General features: G+C 33.9%; 2 protein-coding genes and 1 long non-coding RNA gene across 5 annotated transcripts in view; 1 reads left to right on the top strand and 2 right to left on the bottom strand.

Annotated features, from left to right (window-relative positions):
- Window positions 1–1681, bottom strand: part of LOC135737763 (pleckstrin homology domain-containing family G member 3) — a 43579-nt gene extending 41898 nt beyond the window's left edge. The window contains exon 1 of the mRNA XM_065255680.2: window positions 1544–1681. The gene's annotated coding sequence lies outside the window, so the exon portion shown is untranslated. The remainder of the gene's footprint in view (window positions 1–1543) is intronic.
- A 931-nt stretch (window positions 1682–2612) lies between these two features.
- On the bottom strand, window positions 2613–20333 carry spint1a (serine peptidase inhibitor, Kunitz type 1 a). Of its 2 annotated transcripts, none has more exons than XM_065255104.1 (11): window positions 20204–20333; window positions 12761–13218; window positions 11425–11582; window positions 10708–10849; window positions 5972–6142; window positions 5629–5664; window positions 5374–5505; window positions 4583–4633; window positions 4318–4488; window positions 4161–4220; window positions 2613–3517 (listed from the first exon to the last, which is right to left on the bottom strand). In XM_065255104.1, the coding sequence occupies exons 2-11, from the start codon at window positions 13170–13172 to the stop codon at window positions 3333–3335; spliced, it is 1518 nt and encodes a 505-aa protein (XP_065111176.1). In that variant the 5' UTR covers window positions 13173–13218; window positions 20204–20333; the 3' UTR covers window positions 2613–3332. The 2 variants fall into 2 exon arrangements, with proteins under 2 accessions (XP_065111176.1, XP_065111175.1); XM_065255103.1 differs by lacking the exon at window positions 20204–20333 and adding an exon at window positions 13503–13643.
- LOC135737159 (uncharacterized) lies at window positions 15577–18345 on the top strand. 2 transcript variants are annotated; one of them, XR_010528261.2, is made up of 3 exons: window positions 15577–16000; window positions 16847–17016; window positions 17973–18343. It is a non-coding gene; the product is annotated as an uncharacterized lncRNA (long non-coding RNA). The 2 variants fall into 2 exon arrangements; XR_010528267.2 differs by lacking the exon at window positions 15577–16000 and adding an exon at window positions 16036–16092 and having other exon boundaries at window positions 17973–18345.

Raw genomic sequence — 20333 nt, 5'->3', positions numbered from 1 at the left:
TAAACGGGCTGTTCTGTAAGTATTGTGGAGAGTTTATAAATAAAACAGATTTTCCACCGACTTCATAAGCTTGTCAATATTATGTATAAAACTTACAAGACACAAAGAGAGACATAAAATAACACCACAGTATTTCATAAACTAAAGCACATTTGAAGTACATTGGTAAACTGTACATATTTAAAGAAAAACCATGGCATCATTCCCAAATAAGATATTGGTGATGTTTTATAAGTTCACTTTGGATAAAGTGGTCTTAAAAACCCCCCTCAGTTTTACTCCTGCGGTCTTTGTATTTCATCTTAAAGATCCATAAATCTCTCACTTCAGGATTGGGTTTAGCTGTTAAACTTTTACAAATGTGAACGCTGACTTTCAAACTCTTGACCTCTAACCTAGACAAGGTCAAAGTAAAGCAGTGACCCGTCCAAACATCTCCTGTGTCTCAGACTGAAAAAACTAAACTAAACTAAACTAAACTAAACTAAACTAAACTAAACTAAACAGACAAAATGAAAGCATGTGAACACAATTAAAGTTCATAATTACCACACAAATATCATCTTAAAACAGACAAACATATTTAAAACAGGGGTTTGTTATTGGTCCCTGTCAAGTCTTTCACCATTCATCAATCAAAATGAATTAAAACTCAATTCCCTAATGAATTACTCGCACTAATAAAAGAAAATAACAACACGTCGTACAGATCAATCTTTCTCCACACAAGAGATGAATGCATGTTTCTAACTGATTCAATCTGACATTACAGCACAACTTCAACACACACACACACAATTTTAAAATTCCTTGATATTTCCAGGTTTTCCATGGCCGTGGGAACTCTACAAACAGTTACCACAAACAATCAAACCACAGTGTTTTTATTATAACATCTTTTTCTTTACATCTTCAAATAAATGTTTCAGGATATGACTGCTTAATGAGATTTGTGATGACTGAACATTTCAACAAAAGTCAATCAAAGTCACCATATTAATAAAAACACACAAGTTTTTTCTCATTTGATGGCAATGTATTTTCAAACCTGATCAAAGTTCAGAGGCTCTGGACAAATATCCACTTTACTGAGTACACAACTTTATCAGAGACACAACATTCATGTCAGGAATCCAGAACATCTCTATACTGATATCAGAGAAATGACTTATACCTGCTCCATAGCAAGCTTTTCATTGTGTAGTTTTTTAAGACAATCATCCAGATAACGTTACTGAAACATTAAAGAGGCAAAAATCATTCACCAGAAGCACATCTTCATAAATAAACGTTTCGCTTATTTGATGCAAAGCACCACGATGTATTCGGTCAGATCATCGATAACTTATGTGTTGATATGAATCAATCGGTATTGTTTTGAATTTGTTTGTACTGACACATTCACAGATGTCATTTAAACAAACGTGAGAATTCACATTTAAACTTCTTCAAATCTTTCGTAACTCTGCGCATCCAACACAAAATCACAAACAAAAGTTATTAGCGTGAAAAAAAAAACCCCATAGAAAAACACTTAACTTACCAGTGGAGTCTCCGGTTAATTTAACTAGTTTAAAGTCCCGTCACACATTGGCAGACGTTTATTTTCAGCAGCTGTAGTTCCGACAGACACACGCGTGAAGAGTAAAATCATCTCAACTGCACGAGCTCACAGAAATAACACACGCGCGTGGAAGGGAGAACACTTACGTAAAGGAATGCTCTCATGGGCGGAGACTGTGGCCCGGAAGTAGATAATGATTGGCTTGAAGCGCCAGATCTGCTCTCTTCACATAATAGTAAAGTTTTTCTCAATCGATTTGGAGCATTTCTCAGATATAAAAGAATTTTTCAAAACACTTTGTTTAACCTCCATATCATCAAGTCCGTTGTGCACGACATAAAAGCAAAATCTAATAGTTTTGGACAAATTGCAAATGCTTTGATACAATCATGCCTACTGTCAATACAGTTCCAGTTGTTTATGTCATTTACATTCAAATACATTATACTGGTTTTCATTTGAATAGTCTTAAACCTCAAAACATTTAGGAATTAGTTAGAATTAGAATTAACAAGTCATGTAAAATGGTATATAAGCATGTTTTCTACGTTTTTAGTCTTTTGCAAATGTGAACTAAACTTTAATAATTTTTTACAGTAAACCTTTCTGATTTTGTATTTTTTTATTTGTACTGTAAAATGTGATTTTCCATTAAAATATAACTAATAATCAACAGCCTCTTTCTCACCGCTTACGTTTTCAGCGCTGTTGGAATGGACCAATCACAAGGGTAGTGAGATGTTTATGTTTTATCGTTTTGATAAGTTTTTGTATGTAATTGTTTGCATGTTTATGAATATAAAGAAGTTAAATGGTTTAATTATGTTTCATAGTTAAATTATGTTAGACACGTAATTATTTTTCTGTCTGTACATTTCAGTGCATAACATTGGTGTATGTAACTAAACCTAAACTAAACTCATCAATTCAAATTTAAAGGGATAGTGTTTTGTGAGATTTGAGATTGTGATTCAACAGCGCCCTCTGTGGACAGTAAAGTCGTACAACTTCAGAGATTATTAAACCATGTACACGTATACTTCACATATCTGTACACTTTAGTTTTATTTAGACTTCATCAGTAGTCCATCATGCACATTTCAGAAACACAAAATAAAAACTATGTACAAACTTGCATTGTGGGGATAAGATTAGACTATTTCATACAGTTATGAGCATTACTGATGCATTCAAATGCCTGCTTACTAAAAACAAAACAAAATAAAACAATTTAAAAAGAAAAATGTTTCTTCTAATGTAGCTGGAGTTTACAAATAATAACATAACAATAAAGAAAGTATCATCTCAGATCTACAACATGATAAAATCTCTCACTATTCTCTAAGCTGTAATGCAGTTTACCTATCTGTAAGCTTGAATGTTAAGAGGCAGCATTAGAGATTTGCACTAACACACATTTTGATAATCTAAAAAAAAAAAAAACATTAAAATAACAGTTTATCCTTCAAATGTGTGTTTCCCAAAGTAAAAGTAAATGTTTTATGGTCACATTTTTTATTTTGAAAACTAAGATCAAAATGTATTTGCTATTTCAATCCATATTTACCCATGAGCACAATTCAACATGCAAAATATAAGCTAAAGACTTTATAGTACTCTAAAAAATGATTAAATACATAGAAGAAACAAATTTAAACCTTTGCTTGATAGTTCTGAATCTATCTACTCTAAAAACAAAAATGATAGCATATACACACAGATTATTCACCATACACACCAGCAGCATCATATAGACACTGAGCTGAATTCAGATGGGTTTAGTGGTGCTGTTGTACACGAGTTTCTCAGAATAATCATAGGTGTGACCGCCGTTCACAGCGACAGTCTGATGTTTGTTTCGACCCTTCTTTTTGCCTTTCAGGAGGCAACATATAAGAACAATCAGCAAGATCGCAATGCCAATGCCCAGTAAGACCGCAATGACAATGGCAACTGTTCAGAGACAGAAAGAGAGACAAGCAAGTCATGTTACATCAATGTTACATATGGGTAGCGAATTTAAATTATTTTTCTGTAAATAAATATACAAACTAACTATAGAGTTATTTCAAATGTTCGAATTATGTCAAATATTTGGGGGGGGGTCCCCTAGCCAAGCCCCACCCCACCGAGATTTCACAAAGTAAGATGTGATCCTGGATCCAATTTTTGTTCGTCCTGGATCAACGTTTTAAACAAAGAAACCCCAAATTACCCTTAACTCAAACCCAAACCATTTTTACCCCTCAAATTAGTTTGAAATAATAGTTTGAGACAAAAAAATTTAAAGCCCCTAACCCAATCCTAAATCTACAATTGGTCAGTTCCTTCAGAACACATCATGAGGCACACTTGAGAGTTTACATTTATTTCAGACAGAAATCTTTTGGATTAGTTTATTGCAAAATTTGGACAAATAATAGCCAGTATGGCTTTGTGGTTTAATAAAACCAAGGAAGTCCCCAATTCATATTTTTGTGTTTTATGGGGTCCCTCAATGCCTATAACTTTGCAATTTAATTCAGACTTTTTTTTTTGTTTGTCTGTTTGTTCAGAGAAAACGCACACATGTTGTGTTGATAATGTTTTGTTATACCTTGATCACTGCCGCCTTCCAGTCTCTCAAACGCAGCCCGTCTTTCAAACACATCAGATTCTGAAATACAAAGATGATTAAACAGAAGATAAATAAAACCAGGAAACTCAAAAAAACAATGAGTAAAGAGACAAAAAAAATAAAAAAATAAACTCACCGGTCACTGAGCGACATGACTCCATGCATTGGTCCTCTGTATCAAAGCGATTGTTATTTCCCTCACAACCACCGAAGGTAAAGCGTTTACAGCTGCGTTCATATGGATTATAGTACCACTTAGTGAAACTGGCACGACAGATTCCTGTTACTGGGGGGTCGACGCAATGAGCTGCAAGACGTAAACATTAATCGTTAAATCAGCAGAGAAAGACAACAGTGAGAATTCATAACAGACACACATCATAAAGAAAAATATCAATCACCTTTAGAGTTATCCACAGGAACCTGAATTAATCGAGTGAACTTATTATTCACTGTAAAGAAAGAGGAGAAAACAAACAAAACACAATTTAATGTCACATCTTAAATATGTTGTTGTGTGACTGTAATGTCTTCTGTAAACACAAATGATGTTTACATGAATGTCCTATAAACTTATTTACACTATTAAAACACAGAAATCTGTCACAAAAAAGCATTGACTTCACAGATTAGATTTGAGCTACAGAGGATTTAAATCTTTCCCTGCCAATGACGAGTTTTTACGACAATCCATATTTCCGCTATTATCCACCAGGTGGCACTCTTACCCAGCTTATAACACAGAAGCATCCACTGACCTAAAAACAGTAGAAACTGTTTGTTTTGATCATCGTTCTGAATCTGATCTCTAACAAAAGTCCTTTACAAAAATGCAATTATCTCAAATGTGATATTTTTAAAGAAACCACATGTATGAGGTGATTTAAAGAGAACAAAAGATTTTTATGAATATTATTGTTTAAAGCAGAGGATCTGTTCTTTCATTTAATATATTGTATGTTTATATATTTAAAAAAGAAGATTTTCTGAAAGGCATTCAAATTTTGTGAAAAAAAATGCTGCTGCTGTCTTTTAACTTAAAAAAAAAAACACTGACAGGGAAAGAGTTCAAATGCACATATTATTGTTAAAAAAAAAAAAAACTTAAAAATTTTGGGTTTCACAGAAAACACACTTATATCGGCTTGATGTTTACAGAATAAATGCATAGACGAATGTTTAATATTCTCACAGTTGGAGCACTGAGATTCATCTGATCCATCACTGCATTGTGTTTCTCCATCACATTCAAGATCTTTATCAATACAGCAGTTATTTGAACACATGAACTGCTCTGAACCACAGGCCTCATCACACTTTTCACCTGTTGTCAGAAAAAAACATACGAATAAAACACACAAATGAGTTCTTCTTCACAAACAATCAATCTTCTAATTGCACTAAAACACAAACGTGTCATTAAATAAAACCTCATATCAGGACTCACCAGGGATTGGACCCAATCTACCAGAATGTGTAGAAACTGTAGGAAAATAATGAATGTAAGTCAAACTAAATAAAAGGAATAAAAACAACCAAAAGTTGTTTAGTCTAAAGGTGTGATACTGTCAAACATCAGTGCAATATATTCATCATTACAGTAATGAAAGATCATATGCCATACACCCAATAAAAACGTTTCTTCTCATTATGAATGAATATTTGTTTCGCCTCTGTCACACTTACACTAACATTTTTCGTCATTCACCAATTTGCATTTTACTATAATTTTAATAAATTTGCACTTCTCATTACATTGATTTGCAAACACGATCATAAAAGCTCAATACCTGAAACTTTGTCACAAGCGTTATTGCACTCGTTGAACGTCAGGTAGTTATTGCGATTCGGTTTGCAGCCTCCAAATTTGAACACCTCACACTTCTGAGAAGCTGCGTTGTAATGCCAGCGTGGGAACGACCCTCGGCACGGACCCTCTTTTTTAGGCACGAGACAGTGATCTGAACACAAGAAAATAGATTAAATTGCATTAGAAATGACAATGACCCATGTCTTTAGGTGTACTAACCCTTACAGAGACAATAACATCACAATAAAATGTATTTATTCTTAATTAAAACTTGACTGAAGGAAGACTAGATTGAATTTTGATTGATGAGTCAATATAACAGAGACTTTATTACAGCAATCTTCTGAAAAAAAAAAAAACCCAGATGCACACTTGAATGTCACACCTCAGATTAATATCATGACTGATGTTTTCTTATTTTTTTTTTATACAACAGGGGCCCGTTCTTCGTACGTCGCTAACTCAGTTAGCTGGATTTGATTGTTGATGATTTGGCATGATCTTGGATTATTTGGTTCTTCGAAGCTCATTCTAAACTTGGTGTCATAGCAACAGGTCCCTAAGCTCAAACCTGCTCGGGAGCAGGCTTATTTCATGTAAACAAGATTAGTTTGTACCTTTTTAAGCGGATGTGATACGGAAAGTCTGACGCAGTCGCGTATTCTTCATTATACGAGCGCAATCTGCGTAAGATGCATGATTAATATAAAGAGCTTTTCAAATTCAACACGTAATAAAAAAAGAATATATTAATTAAATCTTTTAGCGATGTTATTTAAAAAATATATAATATAACAAATATATTTTCCTGTACTTGTGCGACTTGTTTTTGTGTAACAGGTGTTTGATTATTATTCTTAAACGAATGACATGCTGATCACATTCATTTTAAATTTGTTTGAATTTTCCTTAATAAAAACAGCAATTAATCATACCCAGCACTAATAGATGTTATGTACAATAAAGACTATTACTCTAATTTTCATTTGAATAAACTAATCTCCTATTTTAGTTTTGTCTTTAGATTGTCAAGTAGCTTTCAATGTCATGCATAAAAAGGGTTTTCGTTTAGTAATTTCTATCTGTTCTATCTTTAAAACGTTGTCTACAAATATGTTACCCTGTCCCTGTTCTGTGACAAAAATGACCAAAATAACCAAATAAGTTTTTTGCACATATTTTCACATATCTTTATCTTCTTTACTACACTTTTCTGTGCAGACTCAGCAGATGCAGGACTTTCAGTTAACGTGGAATACTGCTAATATAGTCAGAAATCAGTTAAGAATAATGCAATTGAAGTAAACTTATTTAACCACTTGCATATAGTTTCTCTAAAGGACTACCATCTGAGAGGATTTCTTTACTGTCATGTGCATTGCTATCAGAAACGGTTGTATTTTATAATCTTTTGATGTAGAATAACATTACCATTCCCTTACTGCACATCATACTTTATTTACCACATTATTGGAAACTGCTAAAAGTGTTGGTGTATTATCTACAACTGCACAAAAGAGAGGAAAACACTATCTTATAATACACTACAATTAAAATGTTATTTATCAGGAATTAAATTGTTGCATTGGCTGTCGGTTTAAGAAAGAGCAACTGCTCCAGAGATGATCTGTACAATCAGCCAGTTTAGAGACATCACTCCTGCCAGCACATCACATGAAGATGGAGGGCCACCACCTGTGTTTTTTTATTCTGCTTTTTAAGTTGCTGTTACAAACAGACAAAATAGCATTTAACTGTTTTTAAAAGAGACTTAAAGTACTTTAGGAGCATCAAATTTTAATTACAATCATTAATTTCAATCTTTGACAAGCATAGCAAAGATATCAAGATTATATTTTTACAGAAAATTTTGAATTATTTATGGTGATTTATGTACTAAAGTAGCTTTAACTGGGTTTTTAAATTCAGTCACATAAAACGTTCACAACCTTCCATCAATAGCTCTCAGACTGCAGGGGTTAAAAATGGGCGTGTTCTTGGCCATTGTAACAACTGGCCAATCACAGCGTGGCTGATCAGTGTTTCTACTATCGATATGTATTGACTTTTCTTGCAGTGCACGAACGCGCAGTGATCTCAGATAATTCAATCCTGCCATAATAATCATCAACAGCAGTGGTGTTCAAAGAACCAAATAAGCGAGATTATAATTAGCCAGATCTAAACTTCTCGGATGTCTCATTTGATCTCGGATGTATTAAGCGACGTACGAAGAACGGGCCCCAGGTCTGTTGAATGCTTTATTCTAATTGGTTGAGAAATGTTTCACAGGTATCATGCATTATTTTTCTATAACCACACACCTGACCTCACAAATGTCTTTAAATAACCACCAGAGCCATGTTTGTGGTAACCCTGGTATAAGACAAATAATTGACTATGGTCCTTTGAATTATTTTAAACACCCAGATTGTAACGTCATGCCTCATTACAACCTTATGTGTCATTTTCTAAGACTTCAGAAATTAAGATAAACAATATTTCAACTTATCACAGGTAAAAACCTAAAATAGTATATTCAATTAAAACCAAGTTATTTTAACTATATGCTGCATTTTATTTCTTATAATATGATAGATATAAGATGATCTGTTTGTGATATGGATGTTTTCCTCAAACTGAATGTCAAAAGCCTCTTTCACACAGTAATTGGTAAAATTATCTTAGATTTACTAGAATTACTTTATCAGTTTATAAAACATGTGCTGTTTAAACACGCAACATTGTTACCAGTAAGATATCATTAACACATCAGTACCAAAATATCTGTAAACCAGGAGAGCAGAAGTTTGGGTGGGTTATAACTTTATATCTGCGGTCTGTATTTTTGTCACTTCTGTGCTGTGGCAAACACTGACAGTCGTTCACAGACCAAACAAGATAACTAAGTTAACTTCAAACGGAACTGTAGAGAAAAGAGTCGCACCACGCATCTAACACATCAGACAGTAATGTCTAAACATAAGGTAAATAGATAGTAAACACTTTAAACAACTCTGCCGATTAAGCACTTTATGTGTGTTTGACTTCAAACAGCTTCACAAGAGAAACGTTGACATGGGAGGAAAATGCGTCATCTGTGTCAGAGCGTTATGATTGGCCCTAAGCCGCCAGTGCGTTCTGACATCATACCGGTAAATATCCTATTTTTTGTTCAAGCATAGCATCGTACCAGTACATTACTGGTAATCTTGCAACCTCTCTTACTGGTCAATTGGCAGGTTCGATTTACCAGTATTTAAAAAATGGTTGTGTTCACAAATGAAATGATCTCTTAAGTGCAATATACCACATATAGACTGTATGTGTGAAAGAGACTAAAGTTACAGCACTTTTAGACAGATCACATGTACATGCGGCTTTCCTGCGTGCTTGTATTTTCTAGTTTAAACCTGTCAGTCACCATTATTGTGTAACCACACAGAATGTGAAATATGCATCATTACTAAAACAAGAAAACAATCGCTTGTAATGAAAACAATAAAAAGACTTTCTAAGGTAAATTCAAACTGTATACCAAAAACATCTGCTGTCAAATTACCATGGAAAACACATACAGAGAAACATTAAACAATGGACATCTAAGGAATTTATGATTTATTAATGAAGTATGATTGACATGTATTCAAACATGTTTCTCTACTCTTGTAAAACACACGGAATGATTAAGACAACAGCTAAATAAACACCAAACAAATAACCTAAATAAGTCTGAACAGAATTTATTTTCTATATTTATCATTTGAATTCTGAGCTCCGAGGTTTAAAATTTGCAAGAAGATCTTAACATCTTTCAATTCTGTGTTAAAACTCAAAACCAGTCACGCCAGTTTCACAAACCCTCGGAAGGAAAACAAGACAGATTACAACAATTTCCCGTTTCAACTGAAACAAATCTGCCACAAACCCAAATAAGACACGCGATGATGCTTCTTTACACTTCCAAAAAAAGCAAAGATTAAATGATGTGCAATTTATTTTAATACAAAGGAAAAACTAATCTGATTCTTTTACAGAAAACAGAAACATTTCTCTGCAGTAAAAGAAACTCTTAATGTATGCTAAACCGATAAATATTAGCTAATTTATTTTAAGGTAGTTTCAAAGCCTGTTAACAGTAAGCAACAATGCATGACTATTATCTTATATTTTGAATTATAGTAAATGACAAAAAAAATTATTTTGTTAAAATTACTGCTGTGTTTTATTTGAATATAATTTAGGGATGCAGCGATATATCGGCCTATAATCACTATCTGCACTTTTTCTGACATCGGCCGATTGTTTAAAAACAGCAAATGATCAGGTCAGAGTATATCCCAGCAATCAATAGGGCAGAAAACCCCACAAGAACTCAAATTGTGTGATTATTTTGAATTGGGTCACAATGTCAACAGAATTGCAGTTTGTACATTTTGCAATTGTAATATTTCAAAACATCATTTCAAAGGAGAAAAAGCAAAACTGTCGGTATCGGACCACAGAAATGTTGTATCTGTGCATCCCTAATAAAAATATAGGGTCGTTTCTTTTTTTACCCATAAGAAACTGACAGTATGTTAAAGACTGATCTCGGATGGGTTGGTGATGTCATATCCTCTGATAAATCTATCTTTCACAATAAGTTAATGTGGTGTCTTCAAGCTGATAAAATGATGTTAAAATATACAAGACAAAACAAACAAATGTACTCACGGAGGGACTGTTCTGGGGTCAGTACTAACACAGAAATCTCTGCTGAGTCTGTCTGTCCGGCCTCATCCGTCACAGTCAGTCTGAACTTATACATCCCAGGAGAAAGATTTGAGATCGTCACTGCGTCCGGAAAATTTGTTTTCTGAGAAAAGATTTGAAAGAACGATTACAGATCATGAAGTGCATTCTGGGATGTTTCTAAAGAACATTAAAATAGTTTTTCTTTACCATCAACATTTAACCCTTAGGTTTTGATCATTTAGACTTGAAATTTAGATCAAAAGGGTGGTTTCACAGACAGGGATTAGACTAGTAAAATAAATGAAAGAGCTGTCCAAACTGGAAACAACTTGCACTAACATATCTTAAAATACATCAGTGCCCTTTGTTTTGCCTCAAAATGCACACAAGTAATGTTTTAGTAAGGGATGTTTGTTAAAACTAGTTATATATCCTAATTAAACTAGTCCTGGCTTAAACTAATCCCTTGTATGGAAAACCACCCCACAATATTTGAGTCGGATAATACAGTGCCTGAATATTTGACTGGTTGTGTTTTAGTCTCTATATGAATCTTTGCTAATCTTCTTGTGAAGCTAGTCTATATTAAGACAAAACAAAGATAAAACAGACACCAAATGGCCATGCAATCCAAACACATGATGTTGATTAGGCCTTAAACTTCTTATTCAAGTCACAATAGATCATCACACACACCGTCATGACTACTGATGGGTCTTCAAACAGCATCTCCCATTCATACTTCACAATCTTCTTATCATCTCGGCTCTCAATGCCGTTTAGTGTCACATCTTCTTGGGGCTGAACAACTTTGTCCTGTCCAACAAATGCGATTGGAGGTTTGTCCTCCTCATCTGAAACAAAACAAACACGCTAGAGACGTTATGCAATATAAAATAATGAGGCGCCAACAGTGATGAAGTGATAAAGCAAAGCAATACAAGACAGATCTTAAGCTGAAGTATCATGTCATGCAGAGGAAATGAAAACTACAGACAGCACACGAGACATTTAGACTGAAATTGGGTTACATAATGACACTGCTGACTTCAGCATCATACTTTTTAACATTTTTGTCAAATCAACATATATTTTTATGTTACTTTAACACTTGTTTTTATAAGTTATGTCAACTTATCCCAAGACAAAACTTAAAATAGTAGGTTAAATTAACTTCCAGAACCAAGTTTAAACTTCATGCTGCATATTTTTACCAGTGCAAATAAATAAAAAAATCTTGATTTTATAAAGACCCACACTTTAAAGGCCCCAATGAAATGAAGATGTGGTTTTTAGTCAATATCTGTTAGCTTTATGAAACTGTGACCTTTAGTTACCTGACAAACTCAGTTAACATCAACAACACAGTCTTTATTTTCTTTCCAGTACCTTTAAGGCCAGAAACACCAAAACCAACATAATATTTCTTTATAATACAAAGTTTTCATCATTTCTGAGGATAACCATTTAACATTACAAAACTTTGACATTAATATTTAACATGACTTAACTTTAACAAAAAATAAATAATTAATAGATGTTAAAATCTCTGGAAAAGTATTGCACGATTGATTCACTCATTCCTGATGTTCGGCCAAACGTCCGGCTTTTTAAAAACACATCAACAAAAACTGTCAATCATTTCATTGGGTCTTGAATGTGTCCCCATCTTTTTTCCAATGGTTTCTGTGTTTATATGACATGCGAAATGACACACTTCTGAAGATTTCAACAAGTCCTGACACGCCGGAGTAATTCATGCATGCGGGTCAAATAGTTTCAAACACTACACACTAAACTCTAGACATCTATACATCCTTACCTGGCACCTGTTGCTCAAGGAAATCTTAAAAAACAGATGTGAAAACATAGACATCTACTCAACTATAAAATAAGCAGATTGTTTTCTTAGACAATAAAATAATCCAAGATCCTATTTATTCTAGGACTATTTAAATGATTTCTTCGCATTATAAAGATTAATAACATTTAAATATGCACACGTATGATCATGTACAGTTTATTTTCTTACCTGAACCTTGTTGTTCAAGGTAATCATCAAAAACAGATTTCAAAAGATAGTTGCTGTATCTGGGCTTCTTTACAAACTGACAGACCCTCTTCTGTTTGTACAGGCAGTTGAAGATAAAGCACGTGTTGATGGTAGAGGAGTCTCCTGCCTCCTCCATCAGGGCCAGATTACAGTTTGGATCTTTACAGCAGGCCATAACGCAATCCTCCGGCCGGGACACTTGTGGAGACCCCAAAAATGTGGCTCCTTCCTTTACGGATTCGTTTGTCTTCAACACGAAATCATCTTTTCCGTGGATGAATTTATTCATACATGTGTTCTTATCTTCAACCTGAGCCTCTGATGGACCTCCATAGAGAAACAACACCAGAACCACAGAGGGCCAGAAGAAACTGAGGCGAAACAAAGTCATTCTCCAACAACAAGTCACAGGAAAATCCTTTTATATACAGAGAGACCTGAATGAAAATATGAAAACAAAACTATTCACATTCACATTTCAAAATCACTTGATAGACAGATAGACAGATAGATAGATAGATAGATAAACACTCCTAGTTCTGTAAAATGTTAAAATGTTTGACAGAATATTAAAAATGTATGAACAAGATCTTGTTGAAAAGATCTTGACATTTAATCCCGTGAAACGCACAATAAACAACACAGGCCGCCGGGGGAAAACGCAGCACATTTTAGTTTTTTTCTGGACAGTAAAATGCAAATTTTAAAGTAAACTTCTTACCTCTTAATCAGATATAACTGTTCCTCTTCTCCAACGTGCTGATATTTGTCATTGGACAAAAGTTAAAGCCGTTTAAAGTAAGTTTCGGTGAACTGTGTCGTGAAGTGTTTATTACAAGAATCCGCAGGTGTGTCCCGATACCTGCGAGAGCAGGAAGTGAAATTCAACACGTCACTGTGTAAATCCCGCCCATAAACAATGACCGCAGCCGAAACCCCGCCCCCTGACTGCACCTTTCAGCGGTAACATAAATAAACAGCTTTCGTGGAACAAAACGCAACTTCCGGTAAACTATTAAGGAATTATCAACAGAAGAGTCCATTTAGAGGAGTTTATATATATATATAAAAATATTAGAAATGGCCAAAATACATTTTTGCTAAATTTGTTTACAAATATATTTTTCACAGATATATTTTTGTATATTTTGAAATATATTAAAAAAATAAATACATTTTAAATAATTAAAAATATATTTACTCGAACCTGTAAACATAACAGGTTTAAAAAGGTTAAAATTAAATATATTTTCAACTTTAAAAATATTCTTTATAAATTAATTTGTATTTAGCATATATTTAAAATATTTTTTGGCAAAGAAATGATTTTTTCCCATATGTTAACTTAGGAATGCATCTGCTTGTCCTTGAAATAGATTTTATATGTTGATATATGAAGGTAAAATTAAATATATTTACAAATTCAAAAATATATTTAATTGAGCATTACTATCTACAAAATGTATTTAGCATATATTTAAATAATTAGGGGTGGTTTCCCGGACAGGGATCAAACTAGTTCTAGACTAAAATAAATGTAAGAGCTGTCCAAACGGAAAACAACTTGCACTGACATGTCTTAAAATACATCAGTGCCCTTTGTTTTGCCTCAAAATGCACACAAGTACTGTTTTTAGTAATGCATGTTTGTTAAAATGAGTTATATTTCCTAATTAAACTAAGGCCTAGTCATGGCTTAAACTAATCCCTGTCCGGGAAACCATCCCATACAGTACTGTGCAAAAATCTAACGCCACCATGCTACCATTAGATTTGTTTTTTTTTGCAATAGGCGTTATGCCCAGCTGCACTATTTCCTGAACTTCAGCCAGCTCCTTGTTTCCTGTCTGCCATTATTGGACAAACTGATTAATCCAGGTGTGTATGATTATTGTTGTTGTGACTACTGAGGTCAGGCACATCTGGATTAATCCGTTTGTCCAATAATGGCAGACAGGAAACAAGGAGCTGGCTTAAGTTCAGGATGTAGTGCAGCTGGGCATAAAGCCTATTGTGATCATATATAATTATTTCTAAGTGTCTTTATTAAAATACAACCAGAAAATACAGGAAATGTGTATGTATTATTAAACACAGTATAAAAGAATAAGCTGAAGTGTCAAGTATTTAGGCTAAACTCCCCTTCCACTTGAGCAATAGCAGGAAACTGCAGGATCTCTTTAACCTAAATGAAATTAACTCCTAATTTCTAATCAAATGACTTCAGGACTTCAGTCTCCTCAAGATGTGTTTCGTGCCAAGAGAGGTCAAACTAAATACTGACTGATGCCTGAAGAAGACATTTAGTCCTGAAAATTGTTTTGTTTTTTCTTTTGTGTACATATTTCCTGTATTTTTTGTATCTTAAAAAAAAGAGTGAAAATAAAATATCATGGATGCACATTAAAACTTTGCTAAAACAACAAAGCTGGTGATGGTGGCCTAACACTTTTGTACATGCAGTACTGTATATATATATATATATATATATATATATATATATATATATTGCCATATGGGATTACTGTGTAAAAATGTGTACTATATAATGTATACAATCTTAACTACAGATGGGCTGCTAAACCTCCCTTCACATAGCGGTGGTTCATGATTGTTTCCTCTTCTTTAGGAAATTAGTTATTTCCGACGAGATATTTCTCCCAAAGTTCAGTTCATCCTCTAGTCAGACCATTAAACAGAGATCAGAAGTTATGTCCAGACGCATGTGCCATAAACCTGTATAAACATACACTGTAAAACTTTTCTGTAAATTTACAGCGAATTTCTAACAGTATTGTACTGTATTTTCAAAAAACAGTGTTAGACTGTATATTTACAAAATATTTACAGAATGTCTGTAAATGTACAGAATTGTCCTGTTTTCAGCATGCAAAATTCGTAATACAGAATAATACTGTAAAAGCATTGCATTGTGGGATTGATTTCCTTCGCGCTCAATATTTGAATGTAAGCAGAGCTAGTGGAAGTTCGGACGCCCTGTATTTGTTAGGATTGGTTATTCATATAAACAACGACGATATGAAGACAACGCGTTCAACTTTTAATCTATATCTGCATGTGATGTGAAAACGTACACGGAACAATTAAAAGTTACACGACGACGCGGCAGAAATGAGAGGATTATGCAGCAAGAAGATGGGGAGAATACAATGTGTCTGTGATGAAGATAAACGAAGATTGACTGACTGTGCATCATTGGTAAGTCACTGTTGTTTTATTCGATTGCATTTCTGAACGGTTTGCACGAGTGGGCTATTTTTAGGAGCTGCGTTGTTGTCACTCCACACAGAGTAAGTTACGCTAACTTGCTAAACAACTCTTAACAGACAGCACACGACACGTTGATAAAGATGTTTTTGTAACTTATCTGTCTGTTAATTCTTTCGTTTTTGACAACTAAACATGATAATGTGAATTGCCCTAAAACAACGCAATGTTGCTGTCTGTCGGTGCGTTGTGATTTAGCTTAAGTTAGCTTGTAATACACGTAAAGAACTAAACATTTCAGCTTGTTCTCAAATATACACCAAGTTAAGTTATTTTGATATGAAAACGTTATGGTTGTAGCCTACATTCATCACAAATATAGTTTTATTTGTATTTTAAAGTTATTATAAGTGAAATGATGTCAGACTTATCTCAGATATTAAAGTTTTGTTAAATTAAGTTAACCCCCACCTCCATTACTTCGTTGTCACGTCATTTAAAAGTGTTTGATTAACATATTTTTGCAATTATCACTCAAATTTGGTGATGTATAGTATATGTATGTAATATACTTCTATATACAGTACCACTCAAAAGTTTGAACTTACTTCCCATGTCCAAACTTTGGCCTGGTACTGTATACAGTACCAGTACAATATACTGTAGTGTATTTGTATTGTCCTGTAATATACACATTTTAACCTAATATCTGTATTTGCATCGGTTGAGCTCAAGTTATGTTTAATAGTTATATTTGTAAATGGCTAAATAACATCACAAAAATAGAAACAAATTTTATTTTAAATATTTTATCTTTTGGGTTTTGGTCGATTTCAGGTCCGTCTCTAAGCAACCAGCGCTGGATGTTGAGCATGGACGGTCAGGTTGTGTGTGAAGGAGAGCAGCGCAACTTTGTCTCTGGTCTTGGCAACGCTGATTGCCTCATTCTACAATTTTAACCTCCAGGATCAGGAAGCGGTGGCATGCACCCTTGGGTTTGTTCAGAGGTTAGATACACATTTCCCATTCATATGTTAAAATGATTTTTTTACATATTGTGAAGGTCTGCATCAAGATGCAAAGCGTAAAACTGAAACTTCATATTTACATTAAATAAGTAAGTATGAACTGTATTCATCTGACCTCAGTTTTTCTCCGCTTACACTTTTGGCATGGTTTTTGTGCTGAAATACTGCCAAAAGCATTGCAAGTTTGCAAACACAATTTTATGAACGACAAATACAAATTAATTGCGCAGAATCTGTCTCGGTGTGTAAAATAAACCACTTTTAAATGTGTAAATGACTTGTTGCATACAGAGGGTAGGGTGGCCATTCGTGCCAGTTCCCGCCGGACGCGTCCTGAATAGATTTTCGGGTGCGTTCTCCGGAAGTCGCGTTGCTCGAATTGTTATATAAAAACTGGTTTATTTTACACACTAAGACAGATTCTGTGTGATTCATTTGTGTTTACCGTTCATAAAACTGTATTTTTGAAAGAATGCCACAGTTTGCACACTTGCAATGCTTTTTGCAGTATTTCAGCCCAAAAATCCATGCCAAACGTGTAAATGCAGAAAAACTGAGGTCAGATGAATACAGTTAATATTTATTTAGCCTAAATATGAAGTTTTACAAGACATGAATTACGCTTAAGATTAACAACAGTTCAATGTTGCCAAACTTTTTTCTTATGCCTGCAACTTGATTTACACCTTTACAAAACAATGTCACCTTTATGCTTGCAATGTCACATTTCCATTTTGACCAGTGATTTGTTGTTTTTAACATAACATTGATCTTCCCCCATTACTTTTGTTTAAACCAAATAATTCAATTAAATTGCACAATTATTAATACAGATTTATTTGTTGTTTTTTAATTACTGTGTAAAATAAGAAGACTTATTACATTTTTTTTATCAACATAATAATAATTGTTCTTGTTTGTTTTCTGCCTGGCAGATGATTTCTCTACATCAACCTGAAACGTGGATCAAAGATGAAGAAAGGGAAAAAGAACACTACAGTGAATCCACAGGTTTCCACTCTTTTTAGAAAACTTACAGACTTTAAATGCAGTTTTGTTTAGAAACTTCCACTATCCAGTGTAGTTGAATTAAAAGGAAATAAAGTTTCCTACATTGTTAATGATGTGCTGTTAATTGAAATACAAACGTACAGCTGGCATTTCATCCAATATGCTTATGTTAAAGAATTAATCCACTTTTAAAATGATGCAAAAAAAAAAAAGAAAGTCAGGAGGGAAAATACAGTAAAGGATTAGTCCACTTTCTTAAAGGAGTAGTCCACTTTAAAGATGGGGTCCATTGACTTTTCATAGTAGGAAAAAAAAGTAAGTCAATGGACCCCATCTTTAAAGTGGACTACTCCTTTAAGAAAAAATCCTGATAATTTACTTACCCCTAAGTCATCCAAAACGTTTATGTGTTTCTTTGTTCAGTCAAGAAGAAATACATTTTTTTTGTTTTTGTTTTTTTGAGTAACACATTCCAGAATGTTTCTCCATATAGTGGACTTTAATGGATCACAACAGTTTACAGTTTAAATGCAGTTTAAAAGGGTGCATACAGCTTCAAAGGGCTCTAAACTAGGGCTGCATGATAAATCGCATGTGATTGTCATTGCGCATCTTGTCAGTAAAGCCGGTTCTTTGATTAGTAGTAAATCGCCATCACCTGCTTTCAGATGGAGCAGCATGTACTACACAAAGCCATAGATCACTGACAATCAGGGCAAAATTTGCATTAATAATATGTATGCGATATGGCCCTGCTTGTCAGTGAACTACGTCTCTGTCTAGGAAAAGCTGCTCCATCTGAAAGCAGGTGATGAGATGCGCATGACTATCGGATGTGATTTATCGTGCAGCCCTACTCTAAACTATACATACTGATTCATAAGGGTCTTAACCAGCAAAAATCATAACTTTCGGCAAGAAAAAAAATATGCACTTTTAATCCACAACTTCTTATCTTGCACTAGCCGTGTGATGCGCCATAATGCACAGTCATGTCGAAAGGTCACGCATCACAAATGTGAAACACACACTTGCAGACCATTTTAATCAACAAACTGACATAAAGACATTAATTAGTTATCATTCCATATACAACAACGTCTGAACGTTCCTCTTTCTCCACGCTTGTAAACACTGGGGCGGTAGTTTTGCATGCATCACGTGTGACCTTTCAACATGCTTAAGCATTACGTTAGATAGCTGATGGGACACAAGGCTAGTGCAAGATGAGAAGTTATGAATTTATAGTACTTATTTTTTATTTTTCTCAATAAAAATGATGATGGTTTGCTAGATAAGATCCTTATGCCTTGGTTGTGATCGTTTAGAGCCCTTTAAAGCTGCATCAAAACAGCACATTTTAAACTGCATTTAATCTGTAAACTATTGAGGTCCAATAAAGTCTTTAAAATTGAGAAAAAGCATGGAGTGTTTTCCCTAAAAAACGTAATTTCTTATTGACTGAACAAAAAAAGACATCAACATTTTGGATGACATGTGGGTGAGTAAATTATCCGTATTTTTTATTAAGAAAGTAGAGTAATCTTTTAATGTATTTTCCCTCCTGACTTTCTTTTTTGCATTATTTAAAATATTTTGAAACATTTCCATTCTTTGAAAGTTAATAAGATCACTTGATTGTTAATGTTCTGATAATTCATAACTGTTCTGTCAACTGTTTATTAATTGTAATGCATACAGCTGACATTTCAGCAAACATGTTTATGTAAATTTTATGGCCTTTGCTTTTAAAAAATAAAGTTTTATATTCTAAGAATTTTGTATTTGTGTATTATGTATTTAATTTCCATTTGAGACTATTATTACTGTTACACATATAATATAAATTCCTAATTTAAAAGTGGCATATCAGTAAAATACAGAATGGGTTATAGTTCTGTAAAAATACAGTAATTTGCTGGCAATATAGCTGCCTGTATGTAAATTTACAGTGTAAAGTTTTACAGTGTATACTGTAAAAATAAATAAATTACAGCGTTATACTGTATCTGACAATTACAGTGCAAGACTGTAAATGTTGTTTACAGTAGTGGTTCTGTAAAAATACAGTAAACGGCTGGCAACCCAGCTGCCAGTATTTTACTGTAAATTTACAGGGAAAAGTTTTACAGTGTATAATTGTTTAGAAACGTACCTTTTGGTGGAGCTGAGTGATGTATCAGACTTTTCTCTGTCTGATGTGTCTGACAGGACAAAACGCAGTGTCGTCTCGTGTAGGAAACAGACTGACACGTGATGTTCTGAGGTTTTTGTGGGTTTTTTGA

The sequence above is a fragment of the Paramisgurnus dabryanus genome, chromosome 17, assembly GCF_030506205.2.
Source record: "Paramisgurnus dabryanus chromosome 17, PD_genome_1.1, whole genome shotgun sequence".
Lineage (NCBI taxonomy): Eukaryota > Metazoa > Chordata > Actinopteri > Cypriniformes > Cobitidae > Paramisgurnus > Paramisgurnus dabryanus.
This window is presented reverse-complemented; position numbering and strand designations above follow the sequence as displayed.

Coding starts and splice junctions, on each gene's coding strand:
- spint1a (XM_065255104.1), bottom strand. CDS start 13,172: ATGACTTTGTTTCGCCTCAGTTTCTTCTGGCCCTCTGTGGTTCTGGTG. Junction 11,583..12,760: donor CCTTGAACAACAAGGTTCAG/GTAAGAAAATAA, acceptor GTTTTGTTTCAG/ATGAGGAGGACAAACCTCCA. Junction 5,665..5,971: donor CGCTTGTGACAAAGTTTCAG/GTATTGAGCTTT, acceptor ATTTTCCTACAG/TTTCTACACATTCTGGTAGA.